Raw genomic sequence first — 23,229 nt, forward strand, 5'->3', positions numbered from 1 at the left:
ATAGCATTTATTAATCTTTGGTAGAGAAATTGTCTCAGGACAAAAGGAGTTTATCGCTTTATTAGTTTGGAGGAACACCTCAAAGAATTATTTCTTTAAGTAAAGTGAAGTATTTTTTAATTTTTGTGTTTTTTACTCTATCAACAACGTTCAGAAATTTCTGAATTATTCATTTATGATTATAATGAGAGCAACAAGAAAATATATTCCTTTCACGGGGAGCTACTGCTGTGGACGGATGCTGCATAGTCTTACAGAGAAAGATTTGTCTCTCCTGAATCATTCCCAGAGATTTATAGCACGTGGGAAAAATAAACATAGATTTCAAAGTATTGATATCACTTAGTTTTGATGGGACAAGTCAGGGGGATGAATGTGCTAGGCTGTATCAGCTATAATCGGGGCTTCCCTGGTGGCTCAGCTGGTAAGGAATCCGCCAGCAATGCAGGAGACCCCGGTTTGATCCCTAGGTTGGGAAGATCTCCCAGAGAAGGGAACAGCTACCCCCTCCAGTATTCTGGCCTGGAGAATTCCATGGACCGTATAGTCCATGGGGTTGCAAAGAGCCGGACATGACTGAGCGGTTTTCACTTCACAATTGTATCAGGATTGTATCAGGAAAGAAATATGTTTCAGATGATATTTAAATTCTGAATTCCGTGCCTCCCTTTCCCGGCTCTCGTGCAGATTTATGGATCTGTATCTGTATTCAAAATGTTTTTGCCTTAACAACCAAGAGTGGAAACTTCGTTCTATATGGTGCGTTCTCAAATAAAGCAACTATATTTTTGATATGTTTATATTCAGAGAATTGATCTGCAAAGTTGTGAGTTAATTTAGGAAACAGTTTTAAATTTAAAACCCTTCCAGCTTTGCATATATCTCATGAGATGTAGTCATCAAGAGGAAGAGAGAAAAAGCTCTGGTTATCTACTGGCCAAATCAGAGAGAAAGAAGAAAATTCAAGAAATTTCAGAGATCCCGGATGGAGTGGTATAAGGATGAGGTGCTATTCCAAGTCTGGACAAATTCTCTCCCAGGTTATTCCAGTTTTAGAATGATTTCCTAACAGCAGCAGTGTGGCATCAGTCTTATTTTATTTGTAACTCTTTGGGGAGGGGCTTATACAAAGCCTTGTTAAGTCAGTTACGTACAAGGATGAGGCTGGGCACGCAGTTGCCCCTGAGCGTATGCCGTGGGCCCCTCCCTCTGCCCCTCTCGCGAGGCCACAGCTGAATACCCCGAACCAGGCCCCAGTGCCCACTGACCTCTCCAGGCCCCTGGCTGCTCAGCTCCCTGGGTCCTCAGACCAGGGTCCACCTGCTGCCTTCAGGTGTCAGCCAGGGCTGGGGCAATCCAGGGGATATTCAGACAGACACACTTTTAAAAAATATTTCTTTATTTCAAACCAGTTAATTGAGAATAAGGGAGATATTAGTAGCAATTTTCCCTCTTTCTTGTTAATTCTTTTTTAAAGGTCTTATTTTGTACTTGAAGCAATAGGGAGGCTTATCCAGTCTACAGACATTCACTTATCATCAAATTTACTGAAACTGTTTTTGACTGTGGCGCAGAGGTGCAAGAAACGCTAGTGGAAACCAGGGCAGATGCCCCAGACCATCATTTTTAACCCTGTTTTTTTTTTTGTTGTTGTTGTTGTTGTTTTTTTACCACAGAAATGAGGAGGCAAAAATTGCTCCTCCTTCTCATTAAAATGGAGCTTTTTATCTTCACTTGTTGACAAGGGCTCAAATATAATTTCATTTTGGAAATATATATTTTAAATACTGAAGTATGTTTTAGACCCCAAATTTGTAAGTTACTGTTGTAATTATACTTCCTGTTCGTTTTAACATACTCACTTTCAGTTGCATAATCAGACCACGTGAAGTCAACAACATCCGGTGAAGCTCTCTACTTGGCTTCTCAGGGCCGAGTGGATGCGCTAATTGGCGCTGGCCACCTTGAGTCAGCACTTGGCCCGTCTGAAGCGTGTGCTGGAGCGCGTGCCTGCTGAGTCACCTTGTGAACTGTTTTCTTGTTCCCCACAATAGCTCTGTGTCAACATGACCAACGAGAAGATGCACCAGTACATCAATGAAGTGCTTTTTCTACAGGAGCAAGCAGAATGTGTACAAGAGGGAGTTACCATGGAAACGGCTTATTCTCTTGGTAACCAGACTGGAGTTTTGGATTTTTTTTTCCAGGTATTCATATAATATAATTGGATACTTTACAGGATGCATGCATTTCAAAGTACTGGAGACAGAGAATTTTCTTTCAAGAAAATTTATAAGAGACTTGATGATTTTTAATTCATTTATAATCAGTCAGGGTCAGTTGAGGAGCATACAACCTTTCTCTGAAAGGGTGCTTGAAGGATTACCAGTTGATTGAAAGAACAAGAAATAATCAGATCATTTTGTTATAAGAATATTCAACAGTGGTTATATCGCTAAAACACTCCTTTTGGAATGGTTACAATACCCATTGTACAAATATACTATTTTATGAATAGTACTAAGGCTGACAGGGCTTCCCAGGTAGCTCAGCTGGTAAAGAATCCGCCTGCAGTGCAGGAGACCCTGGTTCAATTCCTGGTCAGGAAGATCCAGTGGAGGGCTTCCCTGTGGCTCAGCTGGTAAAGAATCCGCCTGCAATGAGGGAGACCTGCGTTCCATTCCTGGGTTGGGAAGATCCCCTGGAGAAAGGAATGGCTACCCACTCCAGTATTGTGGCCGGGAGTACTCCATGGACAGAGAAGCCTGGTGGGCTACAGTCCATGGGATTGCAAAGAGTCAGACACAACTGAATGACGTTCACTTCCAGACTAGCAAGATCATAAAATAAATTCTAAAAATCTTGTTTATCTCCAAATTTCTAAGTCTGAATATGGAAAACTTTGGCAGGAAAAAGATGTGTGTACATACGTGCCGTATAATCTTAGTGCCTCTGTGGGTGTTTATGCTTATCTTTATTGTTTGTACCTTATAAAGCAAGAATCTTTGCCTCCGTGTCACCATCATAAAAATGAAAATCTCTCATACAAACAGCAATCTGTGTCTACTGACATACAGCATTATACAGATTTGCAAATAATATTTTTAAAACACTTGAACATTGTTTAAAATGAATGCCATTTCGCTATTGGAAAGAGTAATATATGGCTTTCTACCCTTTATTTTTAACTGTGTACTTATAAATTACTTTATTTATTCATTTTCCTATTAATAACATGCAAAATGGTCTCCTGTCTGTTACTAATTTGTCAGTGTGCTGTGTTTTAATTACAGAAGTTCTTCTCTTCCATAAAGCCCCCTCTCACAATGACACACATAATATATAGTTTTAACTCTTCTTTTAAAAATGGGTTGACAATACATATACTTAAGTTAACATATACTTGACCATATGTGGAAAGCCTTGGGTACCACTGCACCCCTCCACACTTGCTGCTGTGTCCTTGGCTGCTAGTGGTCAGTGGAACAAAATTGTTTATCTCTTTGGTTACTCTCGTCCTTGGGGTCCTCTTTGGAGCGGTTATCTCAGTGGAAGCCTCATCATTACGAACTGGAAATGACAGTTGATATTTCTGCTGTTACTTCTCTTTGATCCCTCTGCAAAGCGCCACAAAAAGACATACCAAGTACAGAGTGAAAGTTGCATTTTTACATAAATATGTAGGTCTGTGGGCTTCCCAGGTGGCGCTAGTGGTAAAGAACCCACCCACCAATGCAGGAGAATTGAGAGATGCAGGTTTGATCCCTGCATCAGGAAGATCCCCTGGAGGAGGGCATGGCAAACCCCTCTAGTATTCTTGCCTGGAAAATCCGTGTTTAGAGGACCCTGGCAGGCTATAGTCCCTGGAGTTGAAAAGAGTCAGACACGACTGAAGTGACTTAGCATGCAGGCACATGTATAGGTCTATATACCAGAAAGAAAAAATACAGCTTGTCTGTGGTTGGAAATTCTATTTTTCTTAAGATGAGAATATATGCCCGTGTTTTCAGGACGTTAAAGCACACTGTTTTATTTATTTATTAATTCCTGATCAAAAAATACTACTGAGAGCCAACATTACATCAAAGGTTTACTAGGTGGTGGGGACACAGTGAAGAACAAAAATAGACGTGTATTGAAGGACAAACTCCTGTTTTGAGTGATCGTATTAACATGATGAGGCTGCAAATGGTATGTGTGAACAATAACAAAAATAGCAGAATGAGGAATGGAAGGGAAAAAACAACTGTCTTTTTAACTTTCAGAAGCCTTCTGGATTTCTGTCTTTATTGGATGAAGAAAGTCAAATGATTTGGTCAGTGGAACCAAGTCTTCCCAAAAAGCTCCACGGTCTGCTGGAATCCTCAAACACAAATGCGGTCTACTCCTCTGTGAAGGATGGAAACGGGAACCTCGCCCTCCGAGACCAAGGCACAGCTTTCACCGTTATGCACTACGCGGGCCGGGTGAGTTCACAGGCCTGAGCACTCATGCGCCGAAGGCCTTAAGGGCAACCCTTCAAGATCGTGCTATCGTAGAGTTTTGATCACTGATACTGGGCCAACAACCCACAAGCTCTTCCTTCCCCAAGCTGTTTCCTTTTTGCCTGATAAGGACTAGGCATCTTCAGAATGTGAGTGGTGAAGCGTGCTGTAGAATTCTTTTCATAATGTTGCCAGATTTGTAACTTGGGACGTCCCACAGGGCACAGAGGTAAAGAACCCACCTGCCAGCGCAGGAGATGCAGGAGACTCAAGTCTGATCCCTGGACTGGGAAGATCCCCTGGAGGAAGAAATGGCAACCCAGTCCATGGAGCTGAAAAGAGTCAGACACGACTGAAGTGACTTAGCAGGCAGGCACACGTATAGGTCTATGTACCAGAAAGAAAAAAATACAACCTTTCTGTGGTTGGAAATTCTAAACTACATACTTTCCCATGGACACAGGATTGACTATACAGACTGACTTGTCTACAGTCCATGGGGTCGCCAAGAGTGAGACCTGACTAAGTGACTGAGCTTGCATGCCAGGTTTGTACCAATATGAGAAAAAGAGAGCTGGATTTAATACAGCAGGTCTGCTGTGAACGTCGGGATATTTTCAAAATCCAGCTGGACGCCTGGGTTTACTTACCCTCAAAATAGTTGCTGTTCTTCAGCCGCTCAGTCGTGGCCGACTCTTAGCGACCCCGTGAACTGCAGCACGCCAGGCCTCCCTGTCCTTCACTATCTTCTGGAGTTTGCTCAAACTCATGTCCACTGAGTCGGTGATGCCATCCGACCATGTTATCCCCTCTGTCGTCCCTTTCTCCTCTTGCCCTCAAGCTTTCCCAGCATCAGGGTCTTTTCCAATAGTTGTTAGTATGAACTTACTTTTCCTGAAGCATGTCTACCTAGGAAAGTTGCTCTCAGGGTTTGTAAAGCACAGTTCATGCTTCAGATCCTTCACGGACCAACTCTGATCTGTGTAAGCCCGTCACACCCCTGAGGCCAGGCTCGTGTTAGGCTTCTCCGAGTGGGCCGTCACTTCCTTCAAGCCTCACGTGCCCAGCTCTCCTCTACAAAACCTCTGGGCAGGTGCTCTATCCAGTCCACTCACCATTTTCCTGCAGCTCTCTATGCACCCCCAGATGAAGCCCCTCACACTCAACCTAGAAATGCCTTCCTGTCTTCTTCTCAAGGGCCAGCTGTATCCATCTTTCCATATTTACCTGCACATCCCGCCTGGCCTCCAATCCAGCTCCCATCTATAGTGAATTCTTCCACTTCTGAATCTGTAGCCTCCAGACTTGGTCCCCATGTTTGGGCTATAGTACAAATAGCCGTTTAGGGGGTGAGATCCTGAGTTATCCTCTCCCTTTTAGTGTATTTCATCTCATTTCGACCAGTGGTTACTGAGATGCTACCGTACGCCACAGCCCAGGCATTAGCGAATCAGAGACCTCAAATATATCACGGTCAAGTAAGGAGAAGAGAAATGAACGAATGTTTATGCTATAACTTGCTTATAGTAATATTGGACTGGAAATGACTCTGAGGGTCTCACCCTGTTGACTGATGGAAGGTGGTCACAGGCCAAACAAGAAGGGAAATGCTAGAGGAGAAGGCAGTTTGGAAGGAAAGATAACTCAGTTTTAGATATTTTGAATTGGAGATTTTTGAGTGGAAACCCTCAGGAGATGCTGAAAATGATGCTGGGAGGTTGGTTGTTTTTAGAAATAGTCATATTTTGGAAAATGTGTATCTGATAATTGAACGTGGAGAAGAGGGAGAAAGATATTAGTAGGAAAGGAAAGTATCATGGAAACCAAGAGGGAAGGAGAGGTCAGGGTGAATAGGAAGCGTGCCTGGACGGGGTGGTTAGGCAGGAACACCTTGGGAGAAGCTCTAGTGTGATGGGTCGGATGTGGGGAGGAAACGTCAGCGGATGATCTTATATAATGAATGGATATTCTCAGAAATTATTAACTATCTTTGTATTTGAGAGATTTAAACTTTTTATAGCTGTGACAGTCTTTTAGTCCTGTGTTTAGATTTTTGATCTATATTTTCTTTATATTAAGAATTTATTAAAGAACATAGAAGCAAAGATACTTGCATAAGAAAATACCATTAGAATGTTAGGAAAGTTTTCAAGAAAACTTTTTGCGTCAGAAAAAAAAATATTGAGGTATAGCTCAGGTACAATGTTGCCTTAGTTTTAAGTGTGCAATAAAATGATTCAGTTTCACATAAGTATATTTATGTGTGTCCATATATACACGCACACGTATGCTCTTTTCCAGATTCTTCTCCATTATAGGTTATTCCAAGGTGCTGAGTATACTTCGCTGTGCTATACAGTAGGACCGTGTTGTTTATCTTTCATGCGTTGTTTATCTTTCTGCTGATCCCAAATTCCTCATTTGTCCCTCTGCCCTTTTCTGCTTTGATGACCAGAGTGTGTTTCCTGTATCTGTGACTCTGTCTTTCTGTTTTGCAAATGAGTTCATCATATGATATTTGTCTTTTCCTGACTTACTTCACTCTGGGTGCTAATCTCTAGGTGCATCCGTAATACTGCAGATGGCGTTATTTCATCCTTTCCACGGCTGAGGGATATTCCATTGTGCATAGGCACCACGTCATCTTTATCCATTATTCTGCTGATGGACGTTCTATGAAGCCACTGCCTTTGTTTCTATATTCTTTCATATCCCCAGTGCCTGGGAAAGTGTCTGGCACGTAAAAGACATCAATATATATTTGATCAATAAATGAATTATTTGATGATTTAAAAATAATCTATTGAATTCATAGGATTTAGTTGAAAAACTATTTTTCCGAAAGTTTCATCTTCAGTAACTAGACACCTGACCCTCCTGACCTGCCTCGTAAGTCTGTCTGTCTTGTATCTTGGGGATATACTAGATGTTGAGGAAATGCTAATTGCATTAAACTGAATGGTACCAAGGTCTGGAAGAATATCTTGCTTGCTAATTAGTTTATGTTTGCATTCAAAAAGTGTTACACAAGCACTTAATGAAATTTCAGTTGTTTTAAGAAAATCTGGGGAAAGGCAATGAAGAGTTTGAATGAATACAATTATGTCACCGAGCTCTGAGAGCAATAAAGCAAAGCAAAGAAAGCCCATTGATTAATTGCCACATAGCTAAGACCCTGTGGAATCACAAAATTTCCTGTAAAAGCGCCTTTATACTTTAAAGCAAGATTTTCCATAATTGGAGTCAATTTTGTGGTTTTATGAAAGTCTTTCATTTCACTGAGATGTACTGATGAGTCTTAGCCCAAGGACTCCCTGAGGACTATTCACATGTTGAAGCATAGAGTCTGTGTAATTTGTGGCAGCATGTCAAGCCATATGCCATTCCAATCATCAGATGTAGATGCATATACTTCAGTTCTGAGGCGCTGCATTTTCAAGGAAAGCAGCACATTTCTGCATCTTGTAATTCAGAAGTTGTAACAAAGAGCTAATTGGCTTAAAGTCAGAAGGCAGGGGTCTGTTTTGGATTGTAGGATGAGCAATCCTGAATAGCTCTCTGATGACCGAGTTGATCCCCAGGGAGACCGCGATGGCTTGGGGGGTGGCAGGCTTGATGGGCGTCTCTTCTTTGCCCAGACAGATGTACTTGAGTCCCTCCCATCACCACTTGTTCCTCCGTGACTCGTTTACCTAGTTTTGTTAGTAGAAGCATACTACATCTCACAGGAAGGCCGATCATCGCTGCTGGTGATGATACTGACTCCAGCCGCCCGCCCCCAGGACCCACACATCCAACTGCAGCAGCTCCGACCAGGCTTCTGGATCTCATTTGGAGCAGAGGCTCAGAGGTCTTTTAGCAATGTTTAAGCAACATTATTTAAATTATAGCCGAAGATCTTCCCTAAACACATTTGAATTTTTCATTACTCATAGGAGCGTGATGTATTTTCCACTCTCTGTTACAGAAATATTTTAAAGTCAATGGGAAGAGACTGCACATGAAATATTAACAAGGTCTCGTTAGTGAGCATGAATTTGAATTAAAGAAACTGTGAGTTGTGTGGGATTTTTTTCTTTCAATTGTTGTTATTTGTTTTAACAAATTTTAAACTGTATATAGGGTTACCTGTTTTAGGGATTGCTCTTAAACTTCTGGGGATTTAAATGATGGATAAGCATTCAATCCGGAAGAGCATCTAATTTGGCTTTCAAAATTAAGAATCTTGGAGGAAGGAGGAATTATGATTTGGCGAAAGTCATTGTCTCTTAGGAAAGCTGAATTTCTTGAAGGTGATTCCTAAACTTTAAAAGAAATAGTATTTTGAAGTCCCTACACTTTAATGTGAGAAAAGAGAGTCAATCAAGAGATAGTAAAGCAATCTGAAATAAAACTTAAATTCATGAAAATAGAGATCAGGATTAATAGCTGTCAAATATATGACACGTCCTGTAACAACAGGAGACCAGTCCTGGGTGTTCATTGGTAGGACTGATGCTGAAGCTGAAACTCCAGTACTTTGGCCACCTGATGCGACGAGCTGACTCGTTTGAAAAGCCCCTGATGCTGGGAAAGATTGGGGGCAGGAGGAGATGGGGACGACAGAGGATGAGATGGTTGGATGGCATCACTGACTCAATGGACATGAGTTTGGGTAGACTCCGGCAGTTGGTGATGGACAGGGAGGCCTGGCGTGCTACAGTCCATGGGGTCACAGAGTCAGACACGACTGAGCGACTGAACTGAACTGATACGACACGTATTTGATCCGCTATGGTGTCTACTCAGCAAGTCTTTGTCTGAACATTGTTTGTTGTGATCATTGTTGCTTTTTCGGCATGAAGTGATTCTTTGGGGATCTTGAGTAAGTGTCCCATTGATGATTTATGCAATTGACGATTCATGTCGCTCTACCTGCGGTGCCAGGTCTGTGTTTCAGCCTCCCTCTGTTGCCAAACACACAAGAAGTGTGGTGGCTGAGAGTGAGAGTGTCCCCGTCCCACAGGACGGGCCCTGCTGCTCACCCCTGGAGCCTACAGATGGGATCTGATTTAGAAAAGGGTCTTTGCGTGTGTAGTTAAGTCAAGGGTCTTGAGAGGATCCTCCTGGATTATCTGTTGAGTTCCAAGCCCAGTGACAAGTATCCTTATAAGCGTGAGGCAAGGGCGAGTTGAGAGAGAAAAGGACTGAAGGGATGCAGCCTGGAGCCTCCAGAAGCTGGAAGAAGCCAGGATGGCAAGCAGGGATGCCTGACTCCAGAGTGGTGTCGGTTCCCGAAGCTCTGGGAATTAACGCGCGTGTTCCTTGGTTTGGGTTTACAGATTAAAAAAGTAGTAAGAGTTGTAACTTGTAACACTGTAGTTTTGTTTTTTTTTTAAACTACATCTGATTCATTTGAAAATGACATCTGCATTTCCCCATGTCTGTCTTTGCTCACGTGGTTTCCTCACCTGGAACACCCCTTGCCTCTTTCCAAATCTTTCCTGTCTTCCCCAGGCCCCAGTTCTTGGCCTCGTCCACTTGTCTCTGCTCTGTCTTCCCTCATCAGCAAGCATGCCTGATGCTTACATAGCCGTTTTCAAGTTGCAAAGTGCCTCTGAAACATTTCCACCCCAACCTTCTGTGTTGATTTTCCAGGGTTGGGGTGGTGGGGGGCAGGGAGGGTGTTCTGTGATTTAGCAAATACTGCACCGTGTGAGTGAGCCTCCTGGGGGTGCCGTGACAAACTCCCCCACACAGCGTGGCTTCAGACCGTAGACACGCATCCTTCACGGTTCTGTCCGCCAGCCTCTGAGATCAAGTGTCTGCAGGTCGGATCCCTCTCCAGGCTCTGAGAAATGTCTGTTCCAGGCCTCCTTCTCCCAGCTTCTGGGGTTGCCAGCAGCTGGCATTCTTGGCTTGTGGACACAGCGCCCAGGTCTCTGCCTCCATCTTCATGAGGTTTCCTCTCTGCCTGGGTCTCTGTGTATCCCCGTCTCTTCTTTAAGGACACCAGTCATTGGATACCCTCCCCCCTCAATATGAAGTAGAACCTCATCTTTGTAACTGATTACATCCACAAAGATCTGATTTCCAAAAAAGGGCACATTCTGACATTCTGGTTCTGGGTAAGCATCAATTTTGGGGGGCATGTCTCACTGTTCTCATTGCTGCCCCCACCCCCACGTCTTTTTCTCTCCCCTGTGGCGTGTGGTGAAGTCTGTATTACCTCACCTCATGGAATCTGTGTTTCGTGATAGATGCTCCAGGGTGCTTGGGGCCCATTGCTGTGACTTTGCGGAGTACGCTGACCCTCAGCTGACATATTCGTGGAGTTTGTGATTAAGAGGCACAGAGCTGTGAACTTCAAAAAACTTGCTTTGAAGTTTAAGTGGTACTGTTTCTCGGCCTTTTGGCTAAGATCAAGTGAAGGTTAAGTGTTAAGCACGCAATCAATACAAGGATGACTGTTTTGCAGGCTTGTGTCAAAGACACCAGTCACATTTCCCCAACAAGAGCTGAAGGTCTTTCTATGCAGAATTGCCACCGTATTTAGCAAACTTTTAAACTCATCAATCACAGATATTGAGGTCATGAACATATTTCAGGAGGCATCTAATCAACTGGCTACACTGAGAATATTAGAATCCCAATTGACTTTTCTAAATTATTGGTAAATGTCCTTGATTCGTTAGAAAAGATATTTGTTATTTCTTGTATGTTATAAATTTGTATGTTATTTTGTATGTTATAAATTTGTATTTGTTTGTATGTTACAAATGCTCATGTTGTATAAATCGATGTTTCTAGGTGTGTTAGAATATTTGTTTTTATTTATCATGGTATTAATGCAGCTTTAGCAGATGATAAGGAATATGTAACCTCCACAGTCATAGCGTCATCTTTTCTTACACTTCCTGTATCATTTGAAAGCCTTCAGTGGAAGGTTAGTGCAGAAAATTGAGATTTTCCTCTATCTGTGGAAACTATAATATTAAAAGAAAAAGTATTTAGAAGTCTGTTTCACCTTATGTTGATGTGACATTCTGGTTTTCACTGACTACCTGGTAATTTTTGTGATCGGTAATGCCACCTTGATTAGAGACAATTTTTGTAAAAATTACCTTCTTTACCGTTTAGCCTTGTGACTAATATTGTAATCAAGCACACACCTGTAAGGTCTTTGAAGTTTTATGGCAGATTTTTAAAGATCCTTTCACTATATTTCCCTTAAGCAAATGGACGCACTCTCTGCAGTTTCCGTACGCACTCTGAAATGTTTTTCAGCAGGAGGGAGGGTTTAGCACATCCTACAGCGTGCTTGCTGGTGCGTCTGTGTGTGGGCGGGGCGTGACCGCGCTCCCTGGGGTTCCTTTCCCGCCCCCCAAGTGACGGCCTAGCAAGATGGATAGAGTCGTAATCCCAGACAGTAGACCCTGGTCCTTATCATCATGTCACTCATTTCCACAAGGCTTTCCGGGAACCCAATTACTAAAAGATTGCTGATGGAGTGATGTGGGGCAGAGACTGATTTGCGGCCAGTCTAAAATACGTGATTTTTTTCCCCCTGCTCCTTGAAAAGGATCTACCCCTATTGTGGAATAAATTAAGTGTGAAACCTGTCGGGTGAGATTTATGGTGTTGCCCAGACTTCTGAGAAGTGGAGATCTTTATCTCACGGAGGCTGCCATACATTACATTCTGGGTGACACGCGGATGGCAGCCAACCTCTTTGCCCTCAGACATATTTACATAACATGAGTGCGGGGGAGGGGGATGCCTTGGTCCCTTCAATTTCCCCAGGCCACCTGTGTCAGGAGAGCCTTCTGTAGCTTGTTGGCTGGCCTTCACCCCTAGAGATTTGTGGGAGACCCCATGTGCCCAAGACGACTCTGAAAGTGAACCTTTAAATCAGCAGAAAAAGGAGATGAACTAATCAATAAGGAAGCTTCCTTTTATTTCTCTCCTTCTTTTCTCCAGGCAGAATCCCCAGACATAACAATGAAATCTGTCTGGTCTAAGCCAAACTGTTACGATTAAAGGTTATTTGACAAGGATATTTTGACCCATACAGAAAGAGCCTAATTTGCATCTGTGTTTGTTCACCTCTTGGGCAGACTTAGAAAAATAAGAATGAGCTCCGCCAGGCTCCTAGTGCTCCATTTCTTGTATCAGTTTCACCTTTGGTGTAAATTTTTATAGATTTGATAAATGTTTCCTTATCCAGGGTTTTATTAGGAAGAAAAAAAATGCAGGCTCTTATTTAGGGAATCTCACTGTCTTCTTTTTTTTTTTTTTTCCTTCAAAGATTTAACTGGCTCCTTCATCTTCATGGGATGATAGACATTTATAAATAGGAAACTTTAGAATTTCCTTGAATATTGATATCTTATTATTAGTTGATTGATATTATTTTTCTTCTCAAAAGGAACCAAAGAAGCATGTTCATAAATTTCAGATATGGTCATTTCAATTCAATGTCCATATCCAGATTATAGATATTTAGATAAAAACACTTAACAGTAACACTGTATGCTCCTAGTAACTTATTTTGTTGACTAGTATCTATTGACTTAAAGTGAATCAGAATGAGAGCAAGCAAAACTACTGGATGGAATCAGTTAATGGAAAATTAAAAAACAGAAACCTCTGCTTACAAATATAGATGCTATAGAGAGATCAATTTACCACTACACATGAAATCCAGACTTCTTCAGCAAACCTCCGGTAGAAAGCTGAAGCCAGGCATGAAGAATTATCAGACCCATATACGTTTGCTGAAAAACAATCTTATTTCTTTGACTAAAATCCAACTTTACAGACATTCTGATGTGATCTAGTGAATTTGAGAATGGATGTCAAAAGTCTCCCACTTTTATCAGCTGTTAATCCCATCTCTTTCCCAGGGATTATATTTTGCATCATGTAAATATCGTGGTGGAGACGGGGATTGACTGACGGGTGAACTTACTTCCGTTCTGTAAATGTTGCTGTTTCCCAGGAGAGTATTTCCCGTCTCCTTCAGGAGCTAATCTGCCCCTGTGACTCGGCTGCTTGTGGGGATGCCTCCCGGCTCCCTCCTGCCTGTGTCTCTGTGGGCTTCACAGCTCTGTGTCTGCCTTTAATATCTCTTCATGTTCACAAATCCAGAAGCTCAACTAAACTGAATTCCCCGACACTCCCTCAACTGGCTCTAAAAATGTAAATAAATAAATGAAACTGATTTTCCGTATTGCCAGAAGCCCAGTTAATGACTGAATACAAGCGCTTCTGTCCCCTGTTTACTCTGGAATCCAAACACCTGCTTCCCATTCCAGCCCCCGAGGTCACGTCTCCCTTCAACAGTCTCCTAATTCTCACCGGTAGAAGAGATGTGAATTCTCAGCAAAGAGATGGACACGTCTCTTTACTTAAAGGCATGCAGGCCGCCTCTGTTTCATGCACCTTCTTGTTTCTCTGGTGACACTGTCCCGATTAAATGTGATGACCCTGATTCCACTTGCTAAGAACAGTCCTGAAACAGAGGTGGTGATGCCTGCTTGCTGGCCACGATTTTCACCTCCCAGCTTACCTCCATGGTGGTCAGAAGGTGACGAATCGGCCGGCAATGCGGGAGACTCAGGTTCAGTCCCTGGGTTGGGAAGATCCCCTGGAGGAGGAAATGGCAACCCACTCCAGATTCTTGCCTGGAAAATTCCATGGACAGAGAAGCCTGCTAGGCTACAGCCTATGGGGTTGCAGAGACTTAGGCGCAGCTGAGCGACCTTTCACTTCAGATACTTCACAATTATGTTGTATTCTCATCTTAAACTTAGCAGCAGTTTTAAACTTTAGCAGCAAATATCTGCTTTAGTAGCCGTTCCATATCTAAAATGCCCAGGAGGCGCTGATCCTCTGCAGACCTTGTCCCCAGACGCCGCATCTCCTGCCATTAGCACACCGGAGGCAGAGTTCACAGAGCATCAGGTCAGTAGTCCCTGGAGCTGTGCTCCTCAAACTTGACCGTGAACTAGGATGAGCTAGGGGGCAAGTTCAAAATGCAGATTCCTGGGCCCCGCCCCTCTAAACGATGATCAGAAAGGTCTGGGTGGAGGACTTCCTTGGTGATCCAGTGGTTAAGAATCTGCCTCCTAATGCAGGGGACACAGGTTTGATCCCTAATTAGGGAAGACCCCCCCGCCATGCCACAGAATAACTAAGCCTGTAGGCCACAATTACTGAGCCTGTGAGCTTGAGCCTGCAAGTTGCAACTACTGAGCATGCTGCACTACTTAAGCCTTGGTGCCCGGAACCCGTGCTCTGCAATGCGAGAGGCCACCGCAGCTAGAAGCACTGCAGTGAGGAGGCCTCCCTGCTCTGCGCAACTGGGGAAAGGCCCTGCATAGCAATGAAGACCTAGAGCGGCCCCGAAAGCAATAAATAAATAAGCTAATCTCAGAAAGATATAAAAGGGTCTGGGCGGGGTCCAAGGCGTGTGCGTGTTTATTCGACACTAGAGAGTGTGGTCCGTGAGTCCCAGACACACTGTGGGTACTCACTCTAGGGACACACTGTAGGTCCTTGGTGGATCAGCCACCGAGTGGGTGCTCCCACGGCACATCTCCTGGACCTCACACAGCCCTCCTCCTGCGTGCCGACCTCTGGAGCTGGACTGGGACCACAGTCTTGGAGAGTCAGGACCTCCAGGAAGACACCAGGCTAACCACGTGGCGTTGCTGGTAGAAGAACTTGCCTGCCAAGGCAGGAGATTTAGAGACACAGGTTAGGTCAGGAAGATCCCCTGGAGGAGGGCACTGCAGCCCACGCCAGTACTCTTGCCTGGAGAATCCCCACGGACAGGGGAACCTGGCGGGCTGCAAGTCCATTGGGTTGCACAACGTGGATACGACTGAGGTGACTCGGTACGGACACGCTGGAAGAGCCCACACCTTCTTCACCTGGGCACGTAAGCCCGCCGCTCTTGCTTTAACTCAGGGAATTAAGACCAGAGGTGCTGGCTGGAGCTGTCTCCTCGGAGCTCACTCACCTTTGCACCGCAGCTTCCCTTGGCAATTAGCCAAGCCTGAGCTTGACAACCTCCAGTTGGGAAGACCATGTGTGTGGTCTGGCCTTTTGTAAACTTTTCTCTGTGGACCCAGGAGCCCAGGAACCTTGATGGATAGTGATTCACACCCAGGGTGAAAGTTGTATACCCCTATTTTTATATATGGAGAACATAATTCATCTTTCGGACCTGCTATCGTGCTACAGCGAGTATGTCCAAAAAATAAGCACGTGCGACCGCAGCTCCCAGCTTGCGCTGTCCTCCCAGCTGGGCGTCCACAGCAATGCATTCAGATGAGTGTGCTAACTGCTGAAACGTGGGGGAAAGACTCCGTTGCCTTTGAGCCGTTTTACTCAACAGAATCATTCGAAAGGAAACCTTTGACTACATGACAGTTTCCTTAAAGGTTCGTAGGGGGCCCTTCGCATATAAAGTTCTCTATTCCATGCGTGAGGGACGCTGTCACTTACAGCATGAATCCTAAGAGGAAAAAGAAGAAAAACAAACTAGTCTGAGATTCAATTATGTAAAGATGGAGGGCGGAAAAGAGCATTTAACCTGGCCTCTGTCTTTTGTGACTTTCAGACTTTCTCTCCTTTCATCCCCTAAGTAATAAACCAGCAGGAAGGGGAAGGGTGGGGCTGAGATCAGAGCCCCAGGGCTGAGTGACCTGGAGAGACCCACTCCTGAAGCCTGCTTCCTGCCGTCCAGCAGCACCTGCTCTTCCCCTTTCGGGTGGCCCAGCTAAGCTAGAACAGCCTTGTCTGTCCCCCCAAAAAGAAACACTCAGAGAGCTAAAGCAGTGTTCTCATTGCCACAAGATAATGAAGTCCACCTGCTTCAAGATTCATCGATTTTTATACGAAGCAAAAATTTTTGCCCAATCCATGCTTCCTACAGGCATCAAATCGCCTTCCTTGAGTGTCTGCACATGTATGGATTTTGTTCAGTATCTTTTCTGTGTGTTGGACTGTCCAACTGGCAAATTTTGAGCTTTTGTTTTGGTGGGAGACCACTAGCTTTTTCTCTAACTATCCAAATACAATCAAAATGCCATTCATGAGACGTCCTAGAGCTTAGGAGCTTGTGTTAATGACATCAACATACTCTCTTAGCTTCCCCTGTAGCTCAGTTGGTAAAGAATCTGCCTGCAATGCAGGAGACCCGGATTCGATGCCTGGGTCAGGAAGATCCCATGAAGAAGGAAATGGCAACCCACTCTAGTATTCTTGCCTGGAAAATCTCATGGACAGAGGAGCCTGGTGGGCTACAGGCCATGGGGTCACAAGAGTCGGACACGACTGAGTGACTGAACCACCAACATAATCTTAAATAAAAACAGGCAGCATGATTTTGTGCTGTTTATCGTCACTATCACAAAACCTTTTTGTTCATTGCATTGACTATTTAATGAATCTGCCGGAAGGACTAGACTCTTTGCTTGTTGCCACAGAGTCAGAGCTGAACAATCCATAGTCACTCCCTCCGGAAACAAGAGAAGGCCCCTCAGAAAGCAAGGTGTAACAGGAGCAAAGACAGACAACACATGTTTTTAGAGACAATCAGTCATTCACTTGTGTGTGTGTGTGTGTGTGTGTTCAATCCAGAATCATCAGATTCCCCTGAAAAGCAGAGGCTAGAATTACAGATTGAGGTTGTAGAGAGGAGGACCCAACACTGCAGGGTCATCTCTGGGATGTTCAATAACCTGCCGCACACCCACCAAATGACCCACCAAATACCCTGCTAAATAACCTGCCAAATACCCAAAGATGTAGATGCCTCAGCTGGGTGTTGGGAGTCTCAGGGGCGCCGCTGTCTCTAATACAGGAAGGCGTGCAGGAGCCACACTCCAGGCTGAGGTTTCTCAACCCCAATCCGATATCATCTGGGGCCAGATAGTTCTTCACTGTGGAGCTGCCAGGGCGCTGTAGAATGTTTGCAGCATTCCAGTCCTTCCAACCCCTCAGTTGTGACAAACACAGATATCTCCAGACCCTGGTTAGGGACACTGTCACCCCGGGGTGAGAACCACTGCTCTAGACACTATAGAAATTTGCTTATATTCAACAACGTGTAATATATAACATAGCTCACATTCTAACACTGGTAAGCCATGTTCTGGCCTAGGACCAAACTGGGTAGTGATTGAGAAGTATCTGAAAGTTGTTTATTTGTCTGGCTTTACCTCTTAGCTCAGCTGGTGCTAGTGGGACAGAATCTGCCTGTCAGTGCAGGAGACACAAGAGATGCAGGTTTGGTCCCTGGGTTGGGAAGATCCCCTGGAGGAGGGCCTGGCAACCCACTCCAGTATTCCTGCCTGGAGAATCCCATGGACAGAGGAACCTGGCAGACTACGGTCCATGGGGTCACAAAGAGTCGGACATGACTGCCTGACTGAGCGTGACCCACTTTCACTTCAGTTCAGTCACTGAGTCATGTCCGATTCTTTGCGACCCCATGGACTGCAGCACGCCAGGCCTCCTTGTCCATCACCAACTCCCGGAGCTTGCTCAAACGCGTGTCCGTCAAGTCAGTGATGCCATCCAGCCATCTCATCCTCTGTCGTCCCCTTCTCCTCCCACCTTGCATCTTGCCCAGCATCACGAAGACTTGCTTTACTCAATGTGACAGTTTTTAGATCCGTCCATGTTGCTGTGAATGGGGTTTCCTTCTTTTTGTGATGGGGTGGTGCCCCGCTGTGTGCACAGACCACGCCTGCTTCATCCATTCCTCTATCGGTGCACGTTCAGGTTGCGTCTGTGTCCTGGCTGTGGATGGCAAATGGTGCTGCCGCGGACACGGGGGCGCATGTCTCTTTCCGAATTAGTTTTCTCTGGATGTACGCTCGGGAGTGGGGTTGCGGGATCACACAGTAGCTCTGTTTCTAGTTTTTAATGCAGAAGCCATTCCATTTCTCGTCCTGAGGTGACACTGGCTTCCTTCCCAAGGTGTCGTGAAGCCTTTCTAACTTGGGTCGGGGAGTTTTCTGAGCAGGTGAGAGGTTTTGAAACCAAAGGGACGGCAGTGGAGGAGAACCTGCACCGTTCTCTTCAGCCCTGGAGGAGGACTCTGCCCATCCAAACAGGAGAGGCGGCCCCGATTCCATGTGCAGAGGGGAGCCTGCAAAGGAGAGCTGTGAACTTGCTTGGAGTGAAAACTTTATGACCTGAAGACACTGCTCTTATGAATAATTTAAAGCTGTCACTGAGTCAAGTTGTTCTTTAAAGAAAATTATTTTCATGGCCATGTTTAACCATTAGTAATGATACTACTTTCTTTTATTATAGGTAATGTATGAAGCTGTTGGAGCAATTGAAAAAAATAAAGACTCCCTTTCGCAGAATCTTCTATTTGTAATGAAAAGTAAGTTTCCCTCCTCCGTGGTTAAAATGCCACCCAATCTTTATGTCCCTGTCTCTGAGCATGGTCCTGTAAAATATGCCACCAGCTAAGGATAATTGAAATATCTTTTGCATTCTAATGCCCAGAATAATAAGGAACGGATCTTGCCATGCTACACTTTGGTTACAATTTAATTTGGAGTCTAGTAGAAACCATAATTTAACTAAGCTTTTAGCAGATAGAAATATAAAACACCTTTCCCACTCTGGCGGTGTGAATATAAAAAAGCTCTTCTGTGTGGACTGATGAAGATGAATATGGTTTCCAGAGTTATTTAGGCCACAGCAGGGTGAATTCCATTACTTAAGATGACTCGGGAGTACACTGAAGGGTGGTATTTTATTCTTATGCACTTTCAGATATAAAGAGCTGATGTTTATAAAGTAAAATGAGAGTACAAATTTATATATATACACACACAGGCATATATGTATATACCAATATAGATTTATAGGCAACAGCTACTTAGTGAACCTTAGTACTTTATATACATATATTTATATATATGTCTATAACTCTAGAGTATATGTAAAATGATGTACCATATTTATATAGGGTATAATTATATACGTATATGCCCATATACAGATCTATAATTACATATAAATTCTACCCCCTCTAGTAATTATTTTATTAATAGCACTTTTGCAGTGATTCATATTTTCCTAATAACCTCTTCAAAGAATTAAGATGTATCATCTTTTGTGCTTAAGTTGCTCTAAATGAGATGAAGCCATTTATCATTCCTGGGAAAAGAAGCATATGATAGCCTTTCATGAAATAGTTGGATGCCTTTGAGCTGGAAACAAGACATCCATATCACTTCTGGCTTGAGGAACATCTTTACCTTAAATCAAAGAGCAGAGTTGCAATATATTGCTTTTCATGGAGAATGACTCCACTGGCCTCTCAGGATGTATGGTTATTGAGTTCTCTTAAAGGCTGAGGCTAATGATAAAAGCATAGACTTGGAATAATACCGTGTAAAAAGAAAAGAGTGAGATAATTGAGCTTATGATCACTGGAAATACCTTCCTTCTGGTTTTCAAATATTTGGACTTTCACTTATAACATACTTCAGTTTAATCCATATATTTTATGAAGATCTAATGTACAGCATGTTTTCAAGTTTGGCACAAGAATATATATTTAGAATGAAAACAAGATAGTTTGTGTTATTGTGATTCTGCTTATCTTAATAGAGTCCTTATATTTTTAAAGTTACTCTTTTGTGTATGCTGCCTGACGAGTGCCAAGAGAAAACAGGGGAACCTTATTTTAAATATTTTAGACTATAGATACATCTGAACATGAGCATAGAATTTACAGTGTGTCCTTATATGTTCATACAAGAGGTGGCAAGCACTTTCTGCAAAGGGTTAGAGAATAAGTATTTTATGCTTTGGGAGCCGTAAGTTCACTGTTACAGGGACTCAACTCTGCTATGATAAGGAGGAAGTGGCTATAGGCAATACATACGGATGTGGCTGTGTTCCAATAACACTTTATTTACAAAGACAGGCAAGGGGCTGCATTTGGCATGGAGGCCACAGTGGCTCACCCGTTCTGTCATCCAAGCAAAGAGGACTGAGATGGTATTTTATGAATCTGTGGAATGTTGTGACGCTGGAAACAGTTATTAAAAGAAAGGGTAGTTTACAGGTAACAGTCTAAGTTTCCAGACACCGTGCCAAGTCCTTTGCTTACAGCACCTGACTGGTATCCTATTATCCAAAAGCTCTGCCTGAGGAAGGAGGTGGGGTCTGTGGCAGGATCCTCGCCAACCTGGCTGGGTCTCTGAGACCCCCGCCCAGTGCAGACTGGGAGCTGGGTGACAACAGCTTAAACAGAAAAGCAGCAGGGGCCCCTGTGGGCTCCTGAGCTGAGAAGTCAGGTCCACTTGACTCCAGAAGATGCAGAGAAGTTAAAACCCAGACTCTTCCGTCTGCTTCCAAGAGGAGGAGAGCTACTGAGTGCCGAAGCTGCTGCTGGGGGTTCTGCACTCCTGCTTACAGACCGTGGGCACCTCGGTTAGCTCATCCCCTTTCCCTGGCAGGAAGGCGCCCAGAGCGCTGTGTGGAGACCCCAGCCAGGGGTGCTTCTCATTGCCGCTTGTGCATATGGGGACCTGCAGGAAAATGCCTGCAGCAGGGGACTCCTAGAAATAGAGAAGGGAGGCCAGAGCTGTCTCTTCTCCAGGGGCTTCCTCCCCAGGTTCTTACGCGCGACCCCAAGGCCGAATGTCAGCGCACGCGCTCCGCCTGTGGTCGGGGCTTCACCGTCCCACGATGACGCGTCTCCATCACAGGGCGAGGCTTCTCCACTTGATCTTCACGCGGTCCCAGCCTGCGATCCAGAGAAGGGACAGACACCGTCAGTTATGTGTTTCCGTTCATAGTTACGCCTGGTGTCGAGAGGTTTAGTAAAGACATTTTCCCAATTACGGAATGCCTTGCTGCACTGGTTTATCTGTGGTTCCATTCATCCGCAGACTAGTTATAAATATAAATAATATTTTTAATTTAGTTAAACAGGTCGCGGCATTATATGTTTACTGTTTCACTGTTGTTTTGAAACAATTTCAGACTTAAAGAAAAGTCGCAAAGTTAGTACAAAGAACTCCCATATGCTCTTTTCCCAGACTGACTTTTTTCATCTTCTTCCTTTCTCTCTTGCTCTCTCCTTCCCATCTGTGTGTGTGTGTCTGCATTCATGCTCTGAACCACAGGAGAATGGCCAAATGCTTTTCTGCCCAAATCCTTTGGTCCATATCCGGAGACCAAGGACGTGACCTCCATAACCCCAGGAAATGATCAGACTATTAAATATTGATATGACACCAGTATCTAATTCAGAGTTCATGTAACACTTTACTGATTAGCTCACAAATCTCTTTCAGAGTGATTTTCCCCCCATTTCAGGATCATTTGGTGAGTTTAGTTGCCATTTTGCAGTAGTCTTCTTTAATCTGGGACCCTTCCTCAGCTTTTCTTCTTGAGATTAATATTTTTAAAAGTGGAAGGCCAGTTTTTGAAGAATGTCCCTCAGTGTGGGCTTATTTGCTGTCTCCTCACGTTGGAATCAGTCTCCACCTTCTTGGCAGGAGCCCCACGGAGGTGACGATGTTTCTTTCACGTTGTGTTCCAAAGCTCATGGTGACCTTCACCTTGATCACTCCGTCCTTCAGAGCTCCCTAACGTCACTGTTTTCGGTTTGTAACTGACAAGTCATTTATAAAGAACTGTTTATCACAAGCTTTCACCCGTTAGTTTTGACCGAGGCAATGATTGTTGCCTAAATCAGGGATTTCTCTTTGGGTTACAAAAGTGTGATTTTTATAACCCCATCTTCAGCAATGACATCCTGCTATAAGAACTCTCCTTTCTGATAATTCATCCATCCATCTGTTCATTATCAGTATGGACTCCCAGATTGTTATTTTATTTAAGGGACACAATCCATTACTGTCATTATTTTGATACTAAAATTGCCCAAGACTTAGCCAATGAGAACCCCCCCCCCCCACCATGCTGGTTCTTGTGTTCTTTCGGCAGGCAGGTTCTCTTGCCCTTTTTTAGCACTGTTTTACATTCTGGCTTTCCAAAATATTCTAAGATCTTCTACCTTGCCTCACATCCTAAACTAGCCACTTACCCAAGATGCCTTATTTTATAAACAAATTGTATTAAGAAACTTAGAACTGGAGGCAGGCTGAGCTCATTGCAGCTGGAGTCTTACTGCTTTTAGACCCTTTCAGAACTAGCAAATTTAAGATATACGTCTAGATTTTATACACACACACATATATAAAAATGTGTATTAAAAATCATGAGTCTATTGTGATTCCCAAAACTTAAACCCACACCAGGCTCCTGTTTACCTTCCTGTAATCCATCACTGTGTCTTCGCTCTGTCCCTTCTCCTGGCTTTTATTTTTATTTTAATTCTTGTAGTGACTTTTGGGTGGCTCAGAGGTTAAAGCATCTGCCTCCAATGCGGGAGACCTGGGTTCGATCCCTGGGTCGGTAAGATCCCCTGGAGAAGGAAATGGCAACCCACTCCAGTATTCTTGCCTGAAGAATCCCATGGACGGAGGAGCCTGGTAGGCTACAGTCCACGGGGCTGCAGAGTCGGACATGACTGAGCGACTTTCCCTCACCTCACCTCAGTGACTTTTCACTGAATGCGCTGCTAGTAGATACATTAGCCGGGCAAGTGAAATAATCTGAGTGTGGAAGTGGTAGAAACGAAACCACTTTGCTTCTGACCATTGCTGACTGTCCAGTGGGCTAAGACTGATCCTAAACAGTTTATGCA

At 44.0% G+C, this 23,229-nt stretch overlaps 1 protein-coding gene across 1 annotated transcript in view; it reads left to right on the plus strand.

Annotated features, from left to right (window-relative positions):
- The window catches only part of MYO16 (myosin XVI), a 527,889-nt gene that overhangs the window by 363,494 nt on the left and 141,166 nt on the right, over positions 1 to 23,229 (plus strand). Inside the window, exons 22-24 of the mRNA XM_042255055.2 lie at positions 2,055 to 2,207; positions 4,266 to 4,466; positions 18,798 to 18,873. Of these exons, the coding sequence (XP_042110989.1) occupies positions 2,055 to 2,207; positions 4,266 to 4,466; positions 18,798 to 18,873 (430 nt within the window). The remainder of the gene's footprint in view (positions 1 to 2,054; positions 2,208 to 4,265; positions 4,467 to 18,797; positions 18,874 to 23,229) is intronic.

The sequence above is a fragment of the Ovis aries genome, chromosome 10, assembly GCF_016772045.2.
Source record: "Ovis aries strain OAR_USU_Benz2616 breed Rambouillet chromosome 10, ARS-UI_Ramb_v3.0, whole genome shotgun sequence".
Classification (NCBI taxonomy): Eukaryota; Metazoa; Chordata; class Mammalia; order Artiodactyla; family Bovidae; genus Ovis; species Ovis aries.